Genomic DNA, 23543 nt, shown 5'->3' with positions numbered 1-23543 from the left:
GCGGTTTTGAGAAAAGAGTGGAGAGACGAGAGAGAAGAGAGAGTGGTTTTGAGGAAGGAGTGGAGAGAGGAGAGAGAAGAGAGAGTACGTGGTTTTGAGGAAAGAGTGGAGAGAGGAGAGAGAGAGAGTCACACGTTCAATGGAAACTACCAAAGTAAACATGTCATGAAAAGCCAGCCGTTGGATTTCTCTCTGACACATGTTGAACATCCTTAAAGAGAACCTCACAACCATATGGGTGAGGGAACCTTAGAGGAAAAAAATCCCTAAGTGGATATGATTCAAAAGAATCAGATTTGGAGAATTTCAAAATCATATCCTCTTATATGCTGTCATCCCATCAATAATGTTGAAACTATCCCTCCCTAATACAATCCAATGGTACCGATGGTCAAGATGAAGGATTCATTATGGGTGCAGGGAAAGTCGATCTTTTCTAGATCATAAAAACTTGATCTTCAATTGGGTGGTCAAGTGTACGGTTGGTATCAAATTTATTTTAATAACAAATGTTTACCATTATTATCAAACCGACCTTAGCTCAGTTGGTAGAGCGGAGGACTGTAGTGGGCGAAATTCCCAGTAGATATCCTTAGGTCGCTGGTTCGAATCCGGCAGGTCGGATTATTTCCAACAGTTTTTTTTTCATACATAATGCATTAATGCGCGTGATGCGCCCCCGTTCGAAGTTTTTGGTTTCCACGCGACTGTGTAGGAAGAACCGAAGAAAGCGCCAATCCGAAAAGGGAAATAATTTCAATTTCCCTCCCAAATAGTTCCAAACAAAAGAACCCAAATTTCTCTATCTCAAGTTAAACCCCCAGATCGTCTCCTTTTTAAGGTCAGCTTTTCTGTGATCTAAGAGCTATTACCGTCTCTCCTTGTTTGTTTCAAACTTTGCATTTCTCAATCTTTCTCTCACATCGATTTCATTGTTCAATGTTTGTTTAGAGTTTCTGATTCCTTCCTTGTCAAATTTCTTTTTAAATGAATGTAGCTCTTATGTTTATTTCATTTTATTTATCTTATTTTTGTTGTATAATTAGTTGAGGTTTCTGGAAATCAGGATCGGAAACGTCAAGAGTTCGAAATTTAGCTCAGACTTACGAAATCTTGCGAATTGATTTTGTTGGTAAGAGCCCCAGTAACCCACCCTATAATGACTGGAGATGGCTCTTCTTCCGGTCGATCGCACAAAGACCGTCCCATTCTGGCTGATGTTACCAATCAGCACGGTAAGAGAAGGTTATTGTCCATTTCCAGCAGCCCTTGTATAGACAGGGAGAATCGATTCCGGGACAATTTGGAAGGCAAGGTGCCAGATTCTGAGTTTGTGCAGAAAGTTTGTCTGGGAGTCGAGAATTTAGTCAGAGGGAAATGCAAGCGTGAATGTATTGATGATGGTAATGGTAAGGGTTTGCCTTTAGGGAAACCCATGGGGCTTTGTAGTTTACTGAAATCTGGTAGTGGAACTGGTATTTCTGGAGTTCCCAGTGAAATTAAGGATCTCCCGACTGTTTCGGATGGTGATATACAATTCTTAGGAGGCAATGCAGTGACACGCGGAACACTAAAAACCATTAATGGATGGAGAGATGGTTGCACTTCTGGTGTTTCTTTGTCCAGAGCCTCTGATCAGTGCTATAAAAGTGGGAGGTCTGCACCAGTTATTGTTGAAGGAGGGAGCCAAGGTGGTGCAGAACATGCTAAAGCTGGTGTGGAGAAAGATGCCATTAAAAGCACTTTGGCAAATGAAGCATTAGACGCTCATGCCCATGGGGACAAGGATGAGTTGATGGATGGTGGTGATCTCACCTCAACCAAGGCTACTCTTGCTGGGTCATCAAGTCATCAGGGCTCTGAACTAGAGATATGTGCCAATTCTGGTTTTGCAGATGGCTTCAATGCCAATCATGGGATAGACATGCTCAATGCTTGCTCTTGTTCTTTCTGTCTGAAAGGTATCTCTTTCTCTTTCATTTGCATTGAACTCAGTATACTTGGTACAAGTTATGAATTCTTGCACAAGGTGATGAGTTTCTTGTATTTTGCATTTTATTCAATGAGTACTGACATCTTGAATTATCATGACAGCTGCATATATTTGGTCGGACCTCCATTACCAAGATGTCAAGGGCCGGATTGCCGGTAAGCCCTCCGGAAATATATTGTTTACTAGATTAGGTTTCCTTAACAGCTACATGATTTGTTAATTTCTTTTTCTTTAGAAATATCAAATGCTTATTCATTAACATTACACTTTTTTCAGCATTAAAGAAGAGTCGGAAAGAAGTTAAATTTTGTGTAGATAAAAGTTTGAATCAGTATGAGACAGACAAAAATGGTATGACCAACTTAGACAAATCAAAAGAATTAGAATTGGATCTTATGGGCAGGTGGAAGTCACTTTTCCTTCATACAGAGGGTATCCTTGTTCGTGAAAGCACCCAGCTTGTGAGTCTATACCTCTTTCCCTATACTCTCTAGTCCCAGTCTATTGTCTTATTGATTAATTGTTTCTGTAAATGCAGAATGAATTCATTGAACTTGCCATGTTACAGAATTTTTGGGCTTGTTTCAATTCCTGCTGCTTTCTAGATTATGACTCAATGAAGTTGTTTGTTTTCTTCATGACAGCAATCCAGTCTTCTCTCTTTAAAAGAACTGAGAGAGAGCTGCAAGACTGAACTGGAGATGACTAATGAGATTCCTTTGACTAAGTAGTTATGTGCTGTCTCAATTTTTGGGTGACAACATGTAAAACATCGGTGACCTTTCTGTTTAACAGTTATTGCTTTAGGTTTTAATGCCTTTATTTTCTTTGAAAAGTTTCCAGCTGATGGGGCTGAAATATACTCTCAATATCCATCATGTATGTTGATATGCCATCGGAGTAGTCTTCTTGTCTGATATAATGTTCTGTTTTGAGTTAGCCCCAGTTCAGATGGTGCTCCATTTGCAGCTGCAAGGGCTTTACATATTATGATCCCTGATTCTGTACCTGAAGATCTGGAGTTTCTTCAGTTGCTTGAATTTGCTAAATGTAAGGAGTCTTGCTTTATCTATAAAATGATTCAGCTATAACAATCATATATTCCTACATTGCATGAGCAGTGGTATAATCTGATGCTGGATCTTCATTTTTAACAATTGTTGAATTCAAAAATTTAGTTCTAAGGTTGAAGCGTTTGAACTTTGTTGAAAATGTGATAATTGGGAATTTTACTGGGAAATATCTCAAGGACTGGTTTGTCACTAAGAGGAGAATAAGCCTGGAATATGAGGTTCTAGATAGACTGGCTGAAGAGGTCTTACTGAGATAGGACTTCAATGATAAATGGTCTGCAACATATTAGGAAAGCCTAATAAGCTTGTCTTCTTATCCCTTTATCCTCCCATATTAGCAAAGCCTCTCTCTTTTCTATCCCATAAACTAGGGACCCTTTCCCTTTTCCTCCCAATTCTTTCTTATCCCCTTCCATGAATCTGAAAATTTTTGCTCCTCTTTTTCTCTATTAGCTCTCACCCTACAATTCAACACCATCCTACATTCTAGCTTGGTGACAATCTTTAATTGTACATTAAATAACCAAAGGCATATGTAAGTTATATTGTTAAACTATTATTTTGTTTGGCGCCCTTCCTATAAGAATGTGATCTTGATCAAACTCCATTATGCTATGGGCATCGATAAATTTTTGGGGTTGGGGAGCTTCATTTTTTTTTTTTGACTGGTGCATCAATAATCCTCTTTAAATCAACATGGTTTTGATAAAATTCGATTTCACATCTCAATCTCATTAAACCGCAGATATTCTAGGGCCATTTGGACATTTTCAAGATGGCTGTGGAGCAGACCTTCGCTGCTAAATCTGTGTGAAGGAAAACTTAATCCTTGTTCTTTTACCTGGTGATTTGGTTCCTAGATTTCCCCCCCCTTTTCTGGGTATGGTGCTGATGGTTCTAGCTTCAGTTCAAATATTATCTTCTAGAGTGAGCAAAAATATAGTAGATGATGTTCCAACCAAGCTAGAATTGCCTCTGATTTCCCACCAGGAGGCCTTGATCTGAGAGTCGCTAATCAATAGAGCTTCTCACTAATCAATGTCTCTCACAGTGGCATACTTTCTCAGCAGCAAAAAGTTAAAGTCAAAAAATTCTATTAATCAAATCATGGGCAATGGCCTTACAATCAATCTTTTTAAAAGAAAAAAAGTCCCTACCACGTAGGCAACTTGTCTATGCACACTTTACATAGCAAATAGGATACTTAAAACAAAAAGGCTATGACTTAAGGGCTCATGTTCTCTGTGCCCAAACACATGGGCCTGCTATTCAGGGGGGCAGGGTGGTCATTATGCCCACCCCATGCATCTAGGCGCAGCTTGCGCCCCCAGCACAGAGAACATTCTCCCAATAGAAAAGATTTAAAAAAAAATAGCAGCCAGCTAACCAGCCCAGGATGTGGGCTGGTGGACTAGGCTCATAAATGGGCTGGACTTAGCCCATGTTGAACCCAGGTTCTAACTAAGAACCTTGAACCTAGGCTGTCATTTAAGGCCTGGGTCAACCCTTTTCTTTGTGTAGTAGTAAGTTTTAAACTTCTCAACTGCATCAAAGATTGGTGCAGGGATTTCACTAAGTTTGATTGAAGAATTGTCTTGGTCGTATTAGCTTGTCTGTGCAGGTAGTTGTCAGCATGGTTTGTGGTATCGGATTGGATTGGCCCATTTTGGCTGGATTGGATTGTTATCAGCCGAAACCGATCCAGCTATACGGACAGGGGTAAAAATGTAAAAAATTTAGTTTTTTTTTTTTTTTTTTTAATAAGAAAATAGGGATAAAAGTGTCTTATTTGCCTGAGTTTGGGCGATCCCAATCTGATTCGATCCAGCCGATACTGAGATCATGAACTATGGTTGTCAGGGTAGTATCTTTTAGTCCAAGATGCAACTTAAACAATGTTGTGCTGAAATTAAAAGTGCAATGCACAAACAAGGTAGAACACTCAACAAAGTGACCCCAACAATGTTTTGTAAGTTGTGTCCCTATCTCTGTTAATGGAAGTTAATACTTTTCCCTTAATGAGTAATGAATGTGAATTGCAATTTGGGAGTCACAATTCACTGAGCGAAGGCTCAGAAGGGTTTTGTGTCAAAATCTAACTTACCCATCAAAGAAAAGACATGCCATAGAATAAACCTTCAAACCCTGGAAACTTGACTAATCTATCCAAACTATAAGAGAAAAAATAAATAAATTTGACCATGATGCGTACAGCAATGTTCAAATTCATCAGTCAAAATAATCTGCATGTGAATAGCTATTTATTGTAGTGAAGATGTTCTTATATCTTACATTTAATAAATTAGAAGGTTCAAAACTTATTTGTCCCCTGAAAAATTATTCTGATAGATTGTAATAAGTTGTTCGGCCGATTCCAATCTGATTCTTTTCTAGATTGGATGGAATCGGGTAGGATCCTATCATAATCAGACCAAAACCCTAGATATCGAATACAGATCAGTCAATTTGGCCGAGATTTGATTCTGGTTTGACATTAGAGATTATATGGCTTGATTTCTTGCATATCTTTTTTAATAATTTTGACAAATTAAATTAAGGACTGTCTAAATGTATTTAAAATTCGACACTTTCTTCTGATTGTCAATTCCCTTATTCTTAATTTTTTTAATTAGGGGTAAAAAGTTTTTAAAAAGATATTTTACTATCCTAAGAGTAAAATATATTTTACTCTTTCAATTGATTTGAAGTACACTAAGATCTCCTGATCATCATACTGCCTTTTTATTTTTATTAATAACAGAAATTACTAGTGGGTTTGGCCGTTTAGGTAAGTACTTAGGTGGGACCAAGCTATTAGTGGGTATTTTAATACTTTTCATATGAAACGTGGGGGTTGGTTTTGGGGGAGGGAAGTTACTTGGAGGCTAAGGAGGCACCTTATCTCTTAATCAAGACTGATACCACCGGTCTTGATTATGTATTATTACCTCAAACAAGGCTAAATCATTATGTATTGTAACCTCTTAATCAAGACTGATACCTCTTAAACAAAATCCTGAGAACCTTACTTTGATCTTCTCCAAATAACTCCAATAGTGTTATGTACAATAGTCCCTCATCGGTCCCATAAGGGAGTGGATGTGGGCATATATGATATTGGGTTCCCTCCCCTTGTAGACCGGTTTATGAGGGTGAGTTCTTCCAATCGTATCAATTGGTGCTTTCATTGACCCGTCTTTTGTGGTTGGCTACTTGGGAGGGGTGACCTGGTGCCAGAATGCGAGCCACTAGGAAAGGGCAATCTGTCGCCAGGAAAGGGTTCTGGAGCAGAGTGGAGGCGCCTAGAAAGGGCTACCTGATCCGAAGTGGGTCGACGAGGACGTCGGCCGTTAAAAGATGAGGTAATATTATGTGCAATAGTCCCACATCGGTCCCACATCGGTCCCATAAGGGATTGGATGTGGGCATATATGATATTGGGTTCCCTCCCCTTGTAGACCGGTTTATGAGGGTGAGCTCTTCCAATCGTATCAAATACTCTATGCATAAGCAAGCATGGTTAAGTGGATATTAAGGTCCTCAAGTATACATTAGAGTTATTTTCTGTTATCATATGAAAAAAACATACACCGAGTTTCCTTTTGAAACGATTTTGACTTTTGAGAGATTTCCATCATTTATTTTTAAAGATTAATTTACAAATGATGTCCACCTATCCAAGCAAAATATCCCACAAATGAGATGGCAGAGAGATAAAATTGTTCATCAGAAGTCTACATATTTATTGAACAGAGAGAGAGTGAATGTGTGTCAGTATAGGTCCAATGGGTCATATGTGAGACGGCATGTTGATTCCTTCGCATTCTGGGTTGTGCATGTGCTTCTTTTCCCCTCTATAATAAAAAAAAATTTTAAAACCAAAAGTAATGATGTTAGCAATATTGATGACAATGATGAAGGCCTATGAAAATTGCTTAATCTAGAATGATACATTTTACAAACTTAGTTAAGATCTCAAAAGCTTATTTTAAATGTGATAATCTCTCATCTTAAGAGGAATTAATGATGGGTTTGTAAAAAAGATTACCATTATCTCCATCCTTTGCTTTTTGTTTGTTATCCTGACTCCTTCAAAATCCATCTCCCTTTTTTATTTCTTATTATCCTCCAGAAGGAATAATAATGCAGGATGCCAGGGACCCATTACCTCTTTTCTTTTTTTTGTCCCTTCCCCACTTCTTCTTTTTTATAATCAATTAATGTGGGATTAGTATTTAACCATGATTTTTGTACTTACACACCATTTACATTTTAGAACTTGTGATGCCAATCTCTATCCCTTTTACTTTTCTCCCATTCCTGTTTGAAAGAAAAAGAAATTTGAGAGTGAAAGATGAAAAATAGAGTAGATGATCTTCCCTGTGAAGGAAGGGATGTCTACATTGATGGTGACCATGCTTGGGTTACAATCCAATGAATACATCCATTTCAAATCTCTTTCAAACCAGCAGAAATATGAGGAAGACAAGAAGTAATGCTCGGGGATTGTTCTCTCTTAGTTTATCACTAAAACTGGTGTTTGTCCCTTATCTTTTATCCTTGTTTTTTCTCTTTCTTTTTCTTGAATGGAAAAGCATGGAACCCCACAGGAATTACCATGCATGCAATAATGCTCACAGTTATGGAATTTTTTTCATCTCTATTAGCTATTGGAGAGTGACAGTATGATACGTATCCTCTTTCAGATATTTCCGTGTGTTTCTGAACTAGATACTGATTTTTGTATGTCATTGTTCGAAAAGAAAATAATTTAAGAAAGAGACTGTTTCGTATCCCTGGGAAATAACGTCTTTCCATGGGGACGTGGGGGTCATTTTATGTGCCCCTGTATCTGAACGTAGGGACAATACACTGCACGCGTTTAGGGCATTCTCTTTTCCTTAGTATTTTTAAGAATCATTAGTCTATCCTTAATTAGAGGAGATTTGTGATTTTTTTATTTCATTTTATAATGCTAGAGATCTTAAAGAAATGAAGAACAAACAAATAAAATATAGGAATCTATCGTTCTTTGGTTAGTTAAGTGTGTTTTTTTTTTAACTAAAAAATCGGATGATGTCGATAATTATTGTTGTAAATTATACGGCAAAAGTTGCTTTAGAGGGGTCAACCTGATACGTTTATCAATGTACCCACCAATTTTAACGACATGGTGGGATGATGTGAAAATTCGAACTATTAGTTGTTGGTTTACGGTTGGATTAGGCACATGTCAAATTTCAAAATTTAACTTAATTAAATACGCTCTCAGTGTGCGGGCATGCATCCTTCCATTTTTCCAGTCCTCTATATTTGTTCATACACTATTTTTTTTTATCTCCTAGATTTTTAGAGTTTTATTTTTTCCACTTGGCTAACGATAATTAAGTTCGAACTAGACACATAGGGTGTGGACCTTGAGATCTACTTATCCTCAAAATTTAAGCCTTATCCAATCTACCATTTGACAAAAACTTGGACTAAGTTATAGTTGATAAAAATGAAACTCCTTCATATTTTATGTTAGTTGATATATTTTAGGATGCCTGAAATGGTACATGTATGTATATATTATAGGAATAGGCTCTCAGAGTTGGTAATGCACCTTCTCACATGATTTTGTAATATTTTTTCTTTGAAAAAAAATAATAAATAAGCATGTGAAAAGGTGTGGGCTACACTGGGCCAGCCCAAAGAGTCTCTCTCACAGACCACCCCCCCCCCCCAAAAAAAAAAAAAAAATCATATTCAAGTAGAAGTATTTTTTTAAATAAATTGAAACAAGTCCAATTTTTAAGTGATTATCATTTGTTTTAGGGAAATTTATGTTTATCACCCTTGAGGTTTCAAATAATTACATCTACCATTTTTAAAAATTCAAAATTACTTCCATACTCTTGAGTACTCACTCTGTTAATTTTGAAAGAAAATAACAATTTTACCCTTTCTTTACCTTTGTTTACATTAAACTGGTCAGAACTCCTGCAATTTCTTGTTTTGTTGGATTCTCTTAGCCTCTAGTTTTTGTTTATTTCAAATCAATTTCTGTTTTGATTCTTGAGAAACCTTGCAATCGATTTGCTTCACTATTCTTAAAAATCATAATTTGCTTTCAAATCAGATCTCCAATCAAATTTCGGGTACCCTATTACAACTATACTTCTTGAAATTCTGGACTTTTTGAATCTGAATCCTGATATTCATTAAATCTTTGACTTCAATTTGAAATTCTTAAACACTAATATCAATTTATGTTCCTTTCTAGTTTTGAGTTTCCTAAATCAAATGGTATTGTTTAGTACTTGTGATCTGGCCATTGGATTTCAAAATTTCACTGGACTATGCTTATTGCTCGATTGACCAAAACAAATCATAGATTGCATTGTAGAAAAAATTGTACATTAAAACTGACAGTAGAGTAGCAACGATTAAATTCTTCTTCTTCTTCTTCCTCCTCTTGCAACTCCGCCCCCACCCTGCTCCCTTTGTCCCTTTGGACAGCAGCCCCCCGACTCCATCAGTGCACCTGCCCCGCCACCCTGTTTGCAGATCCCTTGCGCCCCGTCCACAAGATACACCACAATTAGCTCTACAACACCCCAGCCCTAGCCTTTGGACACCAAGCCACACCCTGCACCACACCCAGACCTTGTTCACATCATCCCAGCCCCAACCCAATCACTGTCCTACTTGCATTGCTGTCCAACTACTCCGACAATAGTAGGGGACTACGACAGCAAGAGGAAGGAGTGAGAGAGGATAGAGAAATTAATGGGTTGGGACTAGGGTTAAATATGTAAAAACACCTTCATTTAAGGTATTAGGGGCATTTAATTAATATTTGAGTGGTGACATCATCACTTAATTGTTCTCATCTGACGGTAGAAGAACGTTTATAAGAATCTTTCAAAATACATGAGAAATTTATGAAATAGATAAACTTTCAAGGGTGGTAGACATAATTACTTGAAACCCAGGGGTGGTAGAAGTAAATTTTGCCTTTAAAAAAACAGTCTAGTCTAAAAGTCTATAGTGTATACAAGTCAACATAGCGTTGTAGTCGGTAACATATATCCAACGAGGAATACAATTCAATTTAAAAACCCCCGAAACTTCTAGAAGACAGAAAAAACAAAAAAAACAAAAAGGTGAAAACTAGTCCCCACCACAGTCCATACTGCGCCGGGGCGACAACCTACACGTCTCGAATCTACAGGTGGGACCGGTCACTGGTCTGGGCCCATTTTCCCGACCGACTTTATGATCCCTTCTTCAAGAGAGAGAGAGAGAGAGAGAGAGAGAAAAAGAGAAAGAGAGGTGGTTAAATGTTACCAAACCCTCAACTAACCCTAGTTAACCAACGACCGTTCCTTTTATCTATTTGTCTCGCCCTAACGACGTCCACGCAAAAGGTACGCGCCGTTTACCAATTCTCCCAAGAAGCACTACCCTGCTTCCGTCAGCCACGTGGTTACTCCAGACTGCTCGAAAGCTTTGGGTAATTTGGTGTTTGTAGCCCTCAGAGACAACCACGTGGACTCACAGAACCCCATCTTTGCCTTGACAGAGTGAGTAGTGGCACTGAAGCTCCGAGGAGAAGTGTGAGATCCCACAATAATAAATTAATAATCAATAAAATATATTTAAAAATACCAAGTAAATGAAAGGTTCTTCGACTCCCGACAACTGGCAGTGCCTTGGCCTTTTCGGAGTATTTGTCATGTGACTCATGTGGGTTCTCTCTTACAGGTTTGGCTGGTTGTCCAGTCAAATTGTACCCACCACAAATTTAACGCTCACCCGTTCCAGCGGTTCCCACGCATGCCCATTTTACGAAATTACCCTTGCAATTGGATCTTATATTTTTGTCTATGGGAGGTGTAATTAATTATCAGATTACATGTGTTAAGACAATACAAACTTGACATTTGTTACCCCCAACGAGTACTTCCTTCACGATTACGTCAGGGCGGCAGCTGCAAGGAAAGTGTACTTGCTGTTGCGCCGTACCGGTTGGAATCTGGCTAAACTGAAATGAAACTAAACTCCGTTACACCGTAACGGTAATGTCAACCTAACCCATAATAATGACCGGACGACAATCACGACATTTGTTTGTTCCTCCGTAACTATTAAAAAGACTCTGAAACCCATCTAATCTTCAGGGCGTGTTTGGATGTCATGAAATGAAAAAATTGTTCGATTTTCTTGACTTCCCCAATATCCCCGTTTGGAAGCCTTTTCATGGAGAAAAATATGATATATTCAAAATTTGAAATCATCCTATAATCTATGGGATTTTCAATCGTTGAATGTTATGTGCCTAATGGGCCTATTCTAATATATGGATGCTAGATTGTGCTACCTTAGTATGAGATAGGTTAAAGTGTTTGATTTAACGCGTTTTATCAGTTATAAAGCTTTTGGTTTATCGGTCAAATACCTAACATTATTACCAAAAAAAAAAAAAAATTCGAAAAAGGGGTCAAACTAAGGGTGAAACAGGGTCGATTTTTTAAAACCCTAGCCCAACCTTGAGTCCTCTTAGCTCAACCAAAGCCCAACCCAGCCCTAGGTCAAGCTAAGATATCTCAGCCAAGTCCAACCTTATCGGGCTTAGCCCAGCACAATCCGGCCCTGATAGGGTCTGTGCAGGCTGGGCTGGGTTGGCCCTGATTGACCCTGATTTTTGCTAGGGTCTGGTTGACCGTTTTGCCCTGCTTTTTTGCCATTTACGTCTTCCTATGTGATGAGACATAGAATCCCCAACCAACCAAAAGTTACCACGTGGATGTGCTTAGGCCGGGCTGTCCAAGGTTGGGCCGAACCGTTCACCCGGTGAAAGGCAGCACTTCATTTCTTGCCTGGCCGAGCACCGAGGCTGAGCGCTTAGCCAGCTGAGAACCAGGCCGAGCACCCGGTGCACGACGCTACATCGAGCGCAGAGCAAGAAAACGATTTCCCCAACATGGTTGAGTTCCATGGCCGAGGCTCAGGCCTGCCGAGCCCACACAGGTCGGCCATAGGCAGAGCGCCATGACTCAGCCGAGCTCTCGCAAGACCGGAGGAAATTTCTATGCCCCATATGCCGAGGCCGAGGCCGAGCACTGAGGCCACGGCCGCCCACGGATGAGCACTGAGGCCACGGTTGTTCGAGGCCGAACCCTCTCCAGAAACCTCAATAACGGTGCACCGGATATCACGGAGCCACGTCAACATGTCCCGACAATCCTAGGATACGAATCGAATCACACTCCCATAAGGACTCTTACCTCATTAAGAGACTGACTCCAAAAATAACTCTCCACTTTGCTCCGCGCGGAAGAGCCCTACCAATAGTGGACTCTTACCATACAATGACTCTTCCAACCGCCTCATCTCATCCTATAAATACCCAGGTATTGAGCTCAAATGCTCATCTCACTTTTCACTAAGCTGTTACGCTGTTGCACTGGAGATCTGACTTGAGCGTCGGAGAGTCCTAGGTCGGAGCCACACCGGCTCTCTCGCGCTCACTCGATTTTTGCAGACTCCTCCGTGGGCGAAGGTTTTCACATGCAACACTATGCATAAAAAAAATGAGACACATGTGATTGAGTATTGGTTTGTTTCATACTCAATTGACTATTAAACTTTTCATTCGATTAAAAAACTTAGCCCTATCTTTAAATTGTAAATATTTTCGTTCAATATATAACTTAGCTTTTTTTTTGGGTAAACCAATATATAATTAGGTATTAAAAAAATTACAAAGTTAAACAATAAATTGTAAAACATAACCTAACACAGAGCCGAGCTGGACTTAGCCTGAGGCCTCAACCCTGGGCCCAACCTGACCCTGACATAGTGCTTGAAAATTTCAATCCTAACCCACCCTCAGGGTTGAATAATCCAACCCAAACCTTGTTCGAGCTCAAGGTATGCTCGGATTGAGAGGGCCAAACTTACACCCATAGGTCAGACAAATGAACAACTGCTTTGTGACAATGTAAGCCTATAGTGGCACTTACATTCTCTTCTCTATGTCTATTTTTTTTTGAGAAGCATTCTCTACATGGGACACGAGAGCCACGCTTAAACACATGGGGGCTAAAATGATCGATGCATCCCTAAGAATGATAGAAATTTTGCCCCCCAAAATGTCAGTGTGTGGTCTCTCATTGATTGCTATGGACGGCATGACCCCTATGTCCCACGCAGAGAACAGTCGCCCCTATTTTTTATTCTCTCTCGAATTTCTTACCTTTGATCTCTTTTCTCTAATTTTTTTTTCTATTATTTCGGTTTTATGACATCCAAACGCAGCCATAGCTTCCCCTGCCAATTGGGTTGGAAAGAACTTTATACAGTTGTGGACAGGTGGGTCAAGTCATGGCGCGCCGGGCTAAGATGGACAAACGGACGAGTCTTTGACAGTGAAAGAATAGTACCCCTTGCATTGGAAATTATGAGGGGTATTTCAGTAAATCAATTGCCACTTAAATTTCGGCTCCAGTTCCTCTAACAGGTGGCATCGCATCATTAGTGGTAACAGAATTTAATATTACTGGTAACTGCTATTTTTGACCAGAATACAATTACACTCCCCTGTCGAACCGTCAGAGCAAGTGAACTGTGAACGGTAACTGCGGTAGCCGGTACCTATCCAGCTTGTTCTAGGTTAGCCCCACAACCCACTCACGGATTCTCCTTCTGCCCTTGGGGAGTTGAGGGTCCCACGGTCCCACCAAAAGCTCGACCGCTCACACTCCTGCCCCCTCCCATTTCTATAAGTAGGGGATGGGGTTTATGCAAGCTCTGCTCTTTTGCTCCGCTCTGGATACTTCGTCTTCTCTTCTCGTCGTCTCTTTCCATTTATACAGTCTGGAGGACGGTTTCAGTTTCGAAAAGGTTTTTACTCATCTCATCTTTCTCCCTTGTAGCTTGAATACTATTGAGCTTTTCTCTTGACCTTCACCTTCTCTGCTTCTCATCTACACGTTTCCTTAGTCTCGTCTTCTCTAACAATCGAAACTACAGTAATCATCAACATTTGCTTGTTATTAGAGCTTCTGAACGAGAGATCCATTGTTTGTAACTAGTTTCTCTTCGAGTTTGAATCCTTAAGCTACTTCTTCAAGATTAGGAGGTAATTTCCTGTTCTCGATGATTCAGGCTTTTCTTTACCATTCATGGTTCCATTTTCCTTTTTCCTGCCAAGTTTTGGATGAGTTTGTTGCGTACCGGCGCTGTTCTCCCCCCCCCCCCCCCCCGCTTTGCGGTTTGTGATTGTTTTTTATCGCACGAATTCAATCGTTTGCTATTTGTTTGCTGTTCGAATGGTTCTCTGCTTTCTATGCTTTGCCTACAAATCGCTTCCTTAGCTTTACCCTGTGTGCGTGTGTGTGTGTGTGTGTGTGAGAGAGAGAGAGAGACTTGCACTTCATACGATAAGAGAGAGTGGGGGTGATCCCTTCTCCTTTTATCAATTCCTGTAGCTCATCTTAGTTACAGGTTTCAGGTTTATTTTGCTACTTTATTTTTTATGGAAGATATTACAAGATTTCTCCTTCTGTAACTGTCGCAAGTCTCGTATTCCGTTTTCATTCGTTGTCTCCTTTCGTCTTTACATTATGGTGGTAAAGATATGCTTTTCCTCAGAGACTGACGGCCATACGATATGTAGGATAATGGCACAATTTCAGAACGACGAGCTGGAGTACATGGTTGATGACTACTATGACATGGCTGATTTTGAAGATGAACCATTCGAAGAATCTCAACAACAGAGGCATGGTGAAGATTCGGATGTGGAAGACGATTTTGACATGGTAGGTTTAGAGGTTTATTCAGATCTCGTAGATCTAGCCCATCTGATTATAGTACGAGAAAGTAATGGTCTTTGCTTTCCAGAACAAATCAAAGACGGATACCTCTGCTATCGAGGCTCGGAATGGGAAGGATATTCAAGGAATACCCTGGGAGAGGCTGAATTTCACGAGGGATAGGTACCGTGAGACGAGGTTGAAGCAGTACAAGAATTACGAGAACCTTTCTCGTTCTCGCGAAGACCTTGAGAAGGTTAGATATCTGTTCCTTACTTAAATTTTGTATTTTCCAGTGAGATGAAGTCCATTCGATACCCGTTCTGACTAGCATACCTGTAGGTGGATTTCACCTATGAAATCATCGTCTTGGCTAAGATTCAGTTCTTGAGCATAGGTCAATAAGTCCGTTGCGCCATCCTCTACCCCAAACTTTCTTAAGTTAGCTTGTTTGGATCTGGAACGTTCCTCGCCTCGTTCTGAACCTGGTTTTTGTTTATACCATTCCCCAACCGGCTCTCAGGTCACCCCAAGGTTTACCCTTTCTTTGTGGGCCCCGGGATTTACTCTGGTAATTCATTCAGGCCAACGGAGTGCGAGTTACGAGTTCGCTGGCTTATGTGCTGCTAAAATCCCTTTTGTTATGGGAAATGATATTCCCACCCCCCTCCATTGTTACTCTTCTGATGAATTTTTTTTAATTGATTCTACATATTTGGCCGACAAGTCTGGTTCTAGCCCCCTTTTTAAACTGTAGAGGCAACCCCTACAACAAATTTTTTTTTACCAGGCAGTATATCATCACGGGTGGAACATTAATTTTCTACATAGACTTGTCATAGAGAACCTATATTCTGCCCCATATCATTCCCTCTCTGCTTGAATAGGGTACTTTCCATTTCCAAATCTTGTATCTGATGTCTGAATATTTGGTCCTGTGTCATGGTGTTCGTGACAGGAATGCAAGCAGGTAGATAAGGGAAGCACATTCTATGATTTCCAATTCAACACGAGGCTTGTGAAATCAACAATTGTTCATTTCCAGGTAGAGATCTTGTTCAGTTACTCCCCCATGTATTTATCATTTCCCCCCCCTCTTTGCGGTGAATCTCTTTCATATTTTAGAAATATTATTTGCCTTTTGTTATGTACTTGCGGATTTTGGTCAGTAGTCTCACCTGTGAAGCATTACACAAGGCCTTTCCCATGATTTATGGTTTTGTTTCTAGAATGTCAGAATTATCACTGGTACTTCTACTAAGATTTGATGAACTTTGATGCGAATATATGCTATCATAGTTTATATTTGAGGATCAAAAGTCACAGCTGTCATCTCTGATCATTATTGTTCAGGGAATTTTGGCGGCAGGGTAATTTTCCATCTTATTTTGATTACTGCTTCATGGAAATTTGGACATTTACATTTTGCTCCGTGCCTTTAAGCATCATTATTGTTATTGAGAAGGTATGAATTTATAGTTGCATTCATTTCATTAGAATTTTATAGATGCTAATTCAATAATATTGATCATTGCTAATCATTTCATTAGAATCTTGTAGATGGTAATTCAATAATATTGATCAATACTAGCTCACCTACATAACTGAAACTTGACGACTTCAGATATGGTTCTGGAGTCTATGATGCTGATATCAGCCTTGCTCAGATCATATACCCAACTCCTGGTGCAAATGAATAACAGATAAAAGTGGAGCAATCTGTTTTTTGTTTCATCCTCATCCACTTACTTTTAATGATAATCTCTGGACTTGGGTGTTTTGTTTAGCTTTTATTAAGCTTGACAGTCCTTGTGTTTAATACCTTGTTAATGTTCTGAAGAGCCGATGACAACTGCCCAGTTGTTTGCTGGAGTTGAATCCCCAGGATCCATCATGCTGATGACCTATTAATTGTGGTACCATTGTCATGTAGCGCCCTTGAATTTTATAAAGTGGAAAGATAAAACTTTCAAAAGGTAAAACTTATGAATGGATGTGCAATGATTTAGTGATTAATAGATGCTAAGATGCCCAGATATGGACACAGATCCAGCAAGGTGGAGAACTGATTGCTTTTCCTTGAATCCAAGACACGCTTGTGTGATGTCAAACTGACTACAATTTGAGCAAGTTAAAAATTTTCTTCATAGCCTATGCCGAAAGATAACAAGATTTAGTGTTATGAGGTTCAAGTATGGCATGTTCCTTTTCCCATTGGGTAAAACTAAATTACAGATGCTACTTCATACTGAAATGTGCAGATTGCATCTGTATGATGCATGACTGAGACAAGACTTTCACAACTGTCTGATTTCAGATTATGCATTGTTTATCCCCTACACAAGTGTACATCATTTGTATGTAATCTAGGTCCAAGATAAATGTTATAGCACCTTTCGACGGTGTGATATGCCAGTAGGAGGAAGGATATCAGGGCTATTCCTCATGTGCAGATCCCATAAACAATGATCTGCAACTGTCTGCAGTATTGGGGTCTTTATCATTTTGATGCTGGATTGCGTAGAAGATGTATCTGGGTATCCTGGCTTACATACTTGTCGGTGGGAACTTGGATAAATTCTTCAGTGTTCCATTTTAGTTTTGTAGCTTTTTTTTTTTCTTCCAATTTGTAACATGTAATTGCCTTTCGCTGCACTTTCTTCAAACTGTTTATTGTATTTGTTTTGAAATTAACTTGGCAGCACAGAAAGAGGCAGTAGAACCATCCAGTGTACGGGTACATGTCTGAAGCATTATTTTCTTATGGTTTATTATCCTGCACACTTTGTTTCTCTATTCTGTCTTGACCCATTTAATTTTGGTAGCTTTATTCTCTCTAAAATTTAAGTGGCGATCTTACTATTGTTAGTACTAAATGGAACCCCGGGCAAAAAAAAAGAAAACGAAAACTTCTGTCCCTTGAATTTTATTTGCGTCCTTCTCAAGTAATAGCATTGTTTCGATTTCTGGGTCTTGAATTATAACTTGCCTATACCCTAAGTTTTTACAGTTATAGCTATTGAGAAGAATGGAAAATTTATTACAAGTATAGGTGAACATGAAGAACCTTTGAACACTCCAAACTTTTGGCAGAATGCGACTAGAATCACTCTCGGTGACATTCTTTAGACAGTATTCCATTACATTTTCGTACATAGTTTGCAGAAGCCCAGATGTATTTCTCAAGGATATCATCTAAATTACCCGCAGTGTGGTCATATTGAATGACTTTTCATTTGTATTGTTTGAATATTAGGGGCTAGAAATTGAACAGTCATTATCTCTCATATGCTGTCTCTGAATATGTTTGAACAGATTTGGTTCAGTATGGTATTTCATATCTTAAACAAAACTACTAGTTAATCTACTTTAACTTCAGATTTGTGGTGGGTTTCTTCCCATCCGTGATTAATTTGTGATAGGAGTTTTGAGACCAAAGTTGTTCTGTTCCTTTGTGATGAATGGCTTGGTAATGCAATAATTGGGGATAGCCAATACATTGGTTTTATCCTGAGATAAACTGTGGTCTGTCTGAATAATGTGGATTTAATAAATTGTGCATCTCTTTCATGGCAGAGTGGATTAGTTTCCATTCCATGTTATTCTTGTTTCATGTGTTATGCATACGATTTTTTGGTTAACGTTAATGTTTAATGTTGCTTTTAACCCTCCTCTATGATGCATATGCTTTTGTGATTAACGTTAATGTTTAATATTGCTTTTAACCCTCCTCCATGGCGTTTAGGAGGAGTTTTATTATCTTTATTTCAGCCTTAAAAGCAGTGTGGGAGTACTCTCTGAGCAGCTGGCGGGATAAGGCGACCCTGTCCATATGGTATGATAGGAAAATATTTGAGAATTTAGCCAGCCTGTGTGTACAAATTCATGTACCCAAGTGCTATAACTTCACCTGGGTCACGAAGGGGGCTTGTAACACATTATGGTACAATGTTGGGGTGGCACCTGGATAGATAGTTTAATGCACTTGAAGCCCAGACAGTGTGCCTTAGTTTTTCAAATTAGTTATGGAGCCTTGTTATATGCTTGCCCCCACATATTGTTAGTTGCAAAATTGTTAGATTCTCTTTGTATCTTGTGATTTTTGTTTCACCTCTAATTGTTGAATTCTATGCTTGCATTATTCATTATTTTCATGTTTGTATACTATCATTTCTATTTAGTGGGAACATATAGATAGGTTGTGGATCGACTGGTCAGATGATTATTGTTAAATGGAGTTGTGTTGCCGTAGAGTTGTTACTTTTGTCTCTCTTGCCTGCAGTGGGGAAAATGTAAAGATGAAGATAGTGAAATATGGGCATAGCCAATACATGATGTCTTAATTTCCTACTTATAAACTTTGTGCATATTTATAATTCTAAATTAATCCGAATTGTCTGTTGAATCAGGATCAGTGGGGAATGAACTGAATATTGTCAGAGACTAAAATATTCGTTAAAATCATGGTTCTACTTATTCCGTAACATGATGGTTCTTCATAATTGAAAGTGCATTAACATCACAAAAAATGAACTTATGAGGCTGTTACAAAGATTTAAATCGTGAAAGTTGAGAGCATTCTAGATTATATGGCTGCAATGGGTTGAAATAAACCCCACCCAAAGTGCAAACTAGTTAATTAACTATTACCACATTGTCATAGGTTATGTCACAAAAACTGTAAGGCCTAAGGGTTCTGATGTTCTGTCATCGTACGACTGAGTGATTATATACTTGTGCTTCTCGTCTTTGGTGATATAGGCTAGTTCTTTTAGTTCCCTTGTTCCAAAACTTTTAGGATAGAGAAGGCTGTCTGTACTACTGGTGCCTTCTAGATTTCTTCTCAGGTTCTCAGGAGCATAAATGTACATCTCTGAACTGGTGGTTCATTCTTATTCAAACTCCTAATAGTACATGTATGCTCTCACGCCCATTTGGCCCGGCATCACTGGAACTGCTTGTGTACTACTAGTGTGGACAATCTTGTTTCATGATGTTTGTGAAACATAGTGGGGCTGTTCAAAGATTTTAGCCTGGAACCAGATATTTAAGATCAGTGACCTTGATAGTAGATGTACTAAGTGCTTATGTTGTGGATTGAAATTAGGGGTTTCACACACAAACTTGATAACGTTTATCAGAAATAAATCACAAAATAAATGGTCCTTGACATCTAAATGCTTTAATATTAATTCCCTCCCCCCCCCCCCCCCCCAGGGTCTTCAAAGAAATGATAAAAATGAGAGACTGCAGCTATAGTATAATTATGCACGTAGGTTCCAATGAATTGGATGTATACTTACACGTGAGTGGATGCAAATAATGGGTTGAAGTTGCATTGAATCTTAAACAGCGAGATCTCTCTGAGTGTGCTCATACATTATTATTATTTTTAGCAAGAATATACGCTATTAAATATATAATTTTTTGCTAGGTTTAAAATTAAAAATGAGAGACTGCAGCTATAGTTTAATTATGCACATAGGTTCCAATGAATTGGATGTATAATTACAAGTGAGTGGATGCAAATAATGGGTTGAAGTTGCATTGAATCTTAAACAGCGAGATCTCTCTGAGTGTGCTCATACATTATTATTATTTTTAGCAAGAATATACGCTATTAAATATATAATTTTTTGCTAGGTTTAAAATTACATTACATGCCTTCGATGAAGTGTATCCTGCCTTTTCTTTTGCCCTTTGCTGTAAGTGATGTTAATCGAGTTTGGTTCTTATTTTGCAGCTGAGAAATCTATTGTGGGCAACATCAAAACATGATGTATACCTGATGCAGAATTACTCTGTCATGCATTGGTCGCCCCTTCTCAGGAGGGGCAAGGAAGTACTCAATGTAGCTGGACCAATTGTGCCCTCCCTGGTAAGTATTATCAGATCATATATTGAATATTTATTCTCCTTGGCCACTGTTCTTTTTTGGAACCAAATTGGAAGGGACTGACCTTATGTGACTCCACAGAAATCTCCTGGATCTTTGGCTCAATCCCTGTCAAGAGTGCAAATCAGCACCATGGCTGTTAAAGACAACCTAATGGTTGCAGGTGGTTTCCAGGGAGAGCTTATCTGTAAGGTAAGGGATATCTAAAATTTTGCATAAAAATCATACACATTGAAGTATTTAGTTGTTTTCTTTAACGCTTTCCTCCTTATCTTGCAGTTTCTTAATCGTTCAGGAGTCATCTTTGGCACAAAAATCACAAATGATGAGAATGCGATCACCAATGCAGTGGATATCTACCACAGTTCCAAGTAAGAAATCTTCCTTCAAGGTAGCAATAGCCACTTTTTATCACAAGTACCATTATCTTATCCATCTTTCTGCAGTGGCTCAACTAGAGTCATGACTGCAAACAATGATGCACAAGTGCGAGTATTTGACACCGACACTTTTGCTTGCCTGAATCATTTCTCTTTCGAATGGTCTGTAAATGTAAGTATCCTCAACCATGTTCATACCCTCCCCCTCGGTCCCCCTGGTCTCTAGCTTGGACCGTCTTTCTGACAGGCCAACTCCAACTGTGTTTTGCAGAACACATCTGTTAGTCCAGATGGTAAGTTGCTTGCTGTTCTAGGGGATAGTGCAGATTGCCTGATTGCTGATGCTCAATCTGGGAAAGTAAGGGTCATTTTAATCATGAGTTTGAACTTTTTTAGTAATTTTCTGTTCAAGTGCTAACATGCCACTAGCGTCAATAATTAAACTTTTGTAGGTGGTTGGAAATCTCAAAGGACACCTGGACTATTCATTTTCATCAGCATGGCATCCGGATGGCCGGATTCTGGCCACTGGGAACCAGGATACAACATGCAGGCTCTGGGATGTAAGGAAATTGTCCGAGTCTCTGGACGTCCTAAAGGGGCGAATGGGGGCAATTAGGGCTGTGAAGTTCACCTCCGATGGACGGTTCATGGCAATGGCAGAGCCAGCCGACTTTGTTCATATCTATGATTCCCGTTCTGGGTATAGAAAGGCACAGGAGATTGATCTGTTTGGGGAGATAGCTGGCATATCATTTAGCCCTGATACAGAGGCTCTCTTTGTTGGGGTAGCTGATCGCACCTATGGGAGTCTACTAGAGTTCAATCGAAGGCATTGTGACCAGTATCTGGACTCCATCTGATGGGGTGCATGAGCTGCTGCAGAAAAGTCCTTGTAAAAGAGGCAACCACTTCATATGGAGTGGTGGTGTACATGTATATATAACCGCAGAGGCTGAGAGTTAGGAAGCCTTACGCGGATGTTGATACTTAGTTTTGTCCTTGTGGATGTCTGGTGCCCTGAGATGAATGCTAAGCACGTTGGTCTTGGTTTTTTTACCCTTTGCATTCTTTAAATGGAGAATTGCAACCCGCCTGTCCTCATTTTCTTTTGTTTGGAGCGGTTGAAGGAATTTTTTTTTTAATGTGTATATGATGAATTTCCAGTTATTTTTATCAATTATTAACTCATCTGTGTCGATGCAGATTTTGCCTTGTTTTCCAATTGATGAAATTTTTGTTTTCGTTCTCCTTTCTTTCGGGGTTCATCCTTAAGGATCTTATCTTCCCGCTTTCCTGTTGGACTCTAGAATGGAATCATTTTATTCATCAGGAGATCCATTCATTGCCTCTCTTCTGTTTTTAAAAAGGAAAGAGAGTGCTTCACTCAGCACTCTTTTTTTCCTTTTGTTTTTTGTTTTTTTTGATAAAGAGAATAAAATTCATTAACTGTATCTACTGTACATTTTCAGCGTTCTCAGAATAAGCAGTCCTCTAGGGCTTTGTTAGCAAAGGCATACAGAAAAGGGGGAATGTTCTGGTTAGGCAAACATTTAAACAAAATTCCATTTGAGATATGTGTGATATTGATTAGCTTTGGAATCAGAGGCCATGGCCAAGGTGTCGAGGCCGGTTCTGGAGGTAACTGGTCCACTTTTGTACAATCATGCCACACTTCCTGCAGATGAATACCCATAGATTGAGCGTGTTTCAGCCCTTGCTCTATGCTTGCCAATGTGGCTTCTACATGCCGACCTGTGTCCACAAAACCTACAGCCATCAAAATAATGCTTCCAGCTATCAAGAAAACAATAACTCCATCCTGATTCTTTTAAAGCCGGGTCAGTAGTTCCTGTGCAGATCGAAACAGGAAACTGTAATACAAGGAACTGAAGAACCTGAACAAATATCATTAGACATCACCAGGGGTATTATGAGATGGGGGGATATAATTTTAAGTTAGTGATCCAGCGTGAAACATTAATAAGAACCCATGTAGGATCAATTTTAATAGAACCATGCACAACGTTGTTCCTAAAACTCCAATAAAATAACATGTGATAACAACTACTGAAAAAAACCATTTCAGGGAATGCTTGTTCAGTAATTTTGCATGAAAAAGATGGATGCGGAGATTTTCCAATGACGAGGCAGAAAGTAATTCCATTCTCAATCCCAAAGGGTCCGCAACCCATATCCGCTTGATCCATTTACATGATAGAAATAGATGATGCCAATAGGATTCCACATGGGATCCCCAAAAACACAATGAGGATCAATCTGTTAACCATTATGAGATGTGAATCTTGATCGGGAGACCTGTCTATAAAACACTTCAAAAAATTATTTTAAATTTAAGGTAAACGAGGAGTTTTCACAAAAATCGCCACCACAACG

General features: G+C 39.3%; 2 protein-coding genes, 2 long non-coding RNA genes and 1 other non-coding gene across 12 annotated transcripts in view; 3 read left to right on the top strand and 2 right to left on the bottom strand.

The window, feature by feature from the left end:
- The window catches only part of LOC122647528, a 31511-nt gene extending 10006 nt beyond the window's left edge, over positions 1 to 21505 (bottom strand). The window contains exons 1-2 of the long non-coding RNA XR_006330916.1: positions 21400 to 21505; positions 13794 to 13799 (exon numbers count right to left, since the gene is read on the bottom strand). This is a non-coding gene — a long non-coding RNA (uncharacterized LOC122647528). The remainder of the gene's footprint in view (positions 1 to 13793; positions 13800 to 21399) is intronic.
- Positions 531 to 624, top strand: TRNAY-GUA. Its single transcript has 2 exons — positions 531 to 567; positions 589 to 624. It is a non-coding gene; the product is annotated as a tRNA-Tyr (tRNA).
- LOC122647517 lies at positions 1160 to 2871 on the top strand. The gene is made up of 4 exons (XM_043840909.1): positions 1160 to 1961; positions 2095 to 2148; positions 2270 to 2454; positions 2638 to 2871. Exons 1-4 carry the CDS (start codon positions 1160 to 1162, stop codon positions 2722 to 2724), a joined length of 1128 nt encoding a protein of 375 aa, XP_043696844.1. The 3' UTR covers positions 2725 to 2871.
- LOC122647473 (uncharacterized WD repeat-containing protein C2A9.03-like) lies at positions 14021 to 22042 on the top strand. Of its 8 annotated transcripts, XM_043840859.1 has the most exons (10): positions 14021 to 14194; positions 14732 to 14876; positions 14959 to 15126; positions 15829 to 15915; positions 20614 to 20748; positions 20848 to 20958; positions 21046 to 21137; positions 21213 to 21318; positions 21418 to 21504; positions 21599 to 22042. In XM_043840859.1, the coding sequence occupies exons 2-10, from the start codon at positions 14736 to 14738 to the stop codon at positions 22007 to 22009; spliced, it is 1338 nt and encodes a 445-aa protein (XP_043696794.1). In that variant the 5' UTR covers positions 14021 to 14194; positions 14732 to 14735; the 3' UTR covers positions 22010 to 22042. The 8 variants fall into 8 exon arrangements, with proteins under 8 accessions (XP_043696794.1, XP_043696806.1, XP_043696828.1 ...); XM_043840871.1 differs by lacking the exons at positions 14021 to 14194; positions 14732 to 14876 and adding an exon at positions 18616 to 18705 and having other exon boundaries at positions 15107 to 15126; XM_043840893.1 differs by lacking the exons at positions 14021 to 14194; positions 14732 to 14876 and adding an exon at positions 18616 to 18841 and having other exon boundaries at positions 15107 to 15126.
- Positions 14063 to 14821, bottom strand: LOC122647535. Its single transcript, XR_006330917.1, has 2 exons — positions 14605 to 14821; positions 14063 to 14294 (listed from the first exon to the last, which is right to left on the bottom strand). It is a non-coding gene; the product is annotated as an uncharacterized LOC122647535 (long non-coding RNA).
- Positions 22043 to 23543: the final 1501 nt, after the last annotated feature.

This window comes from Telopea speciosissima, chromosome 1, assembly GCF_018873765.1.
Source record: "Telopea speciosissima isolate NSW1024214 ecotype Mountain lineage chromosome 1, Tspe_v1, whole genome shotgun sequence".
Lineage (NCBI taxonomy): Eukaryota > Viridiplantae > Streptophyta > Magnoliopsida > Proteales > Proteaceae > Telopea > Telopea speciosissima.
This window is presented reverse-complemented; position numbering and strand designations above follow the sequence as displayed.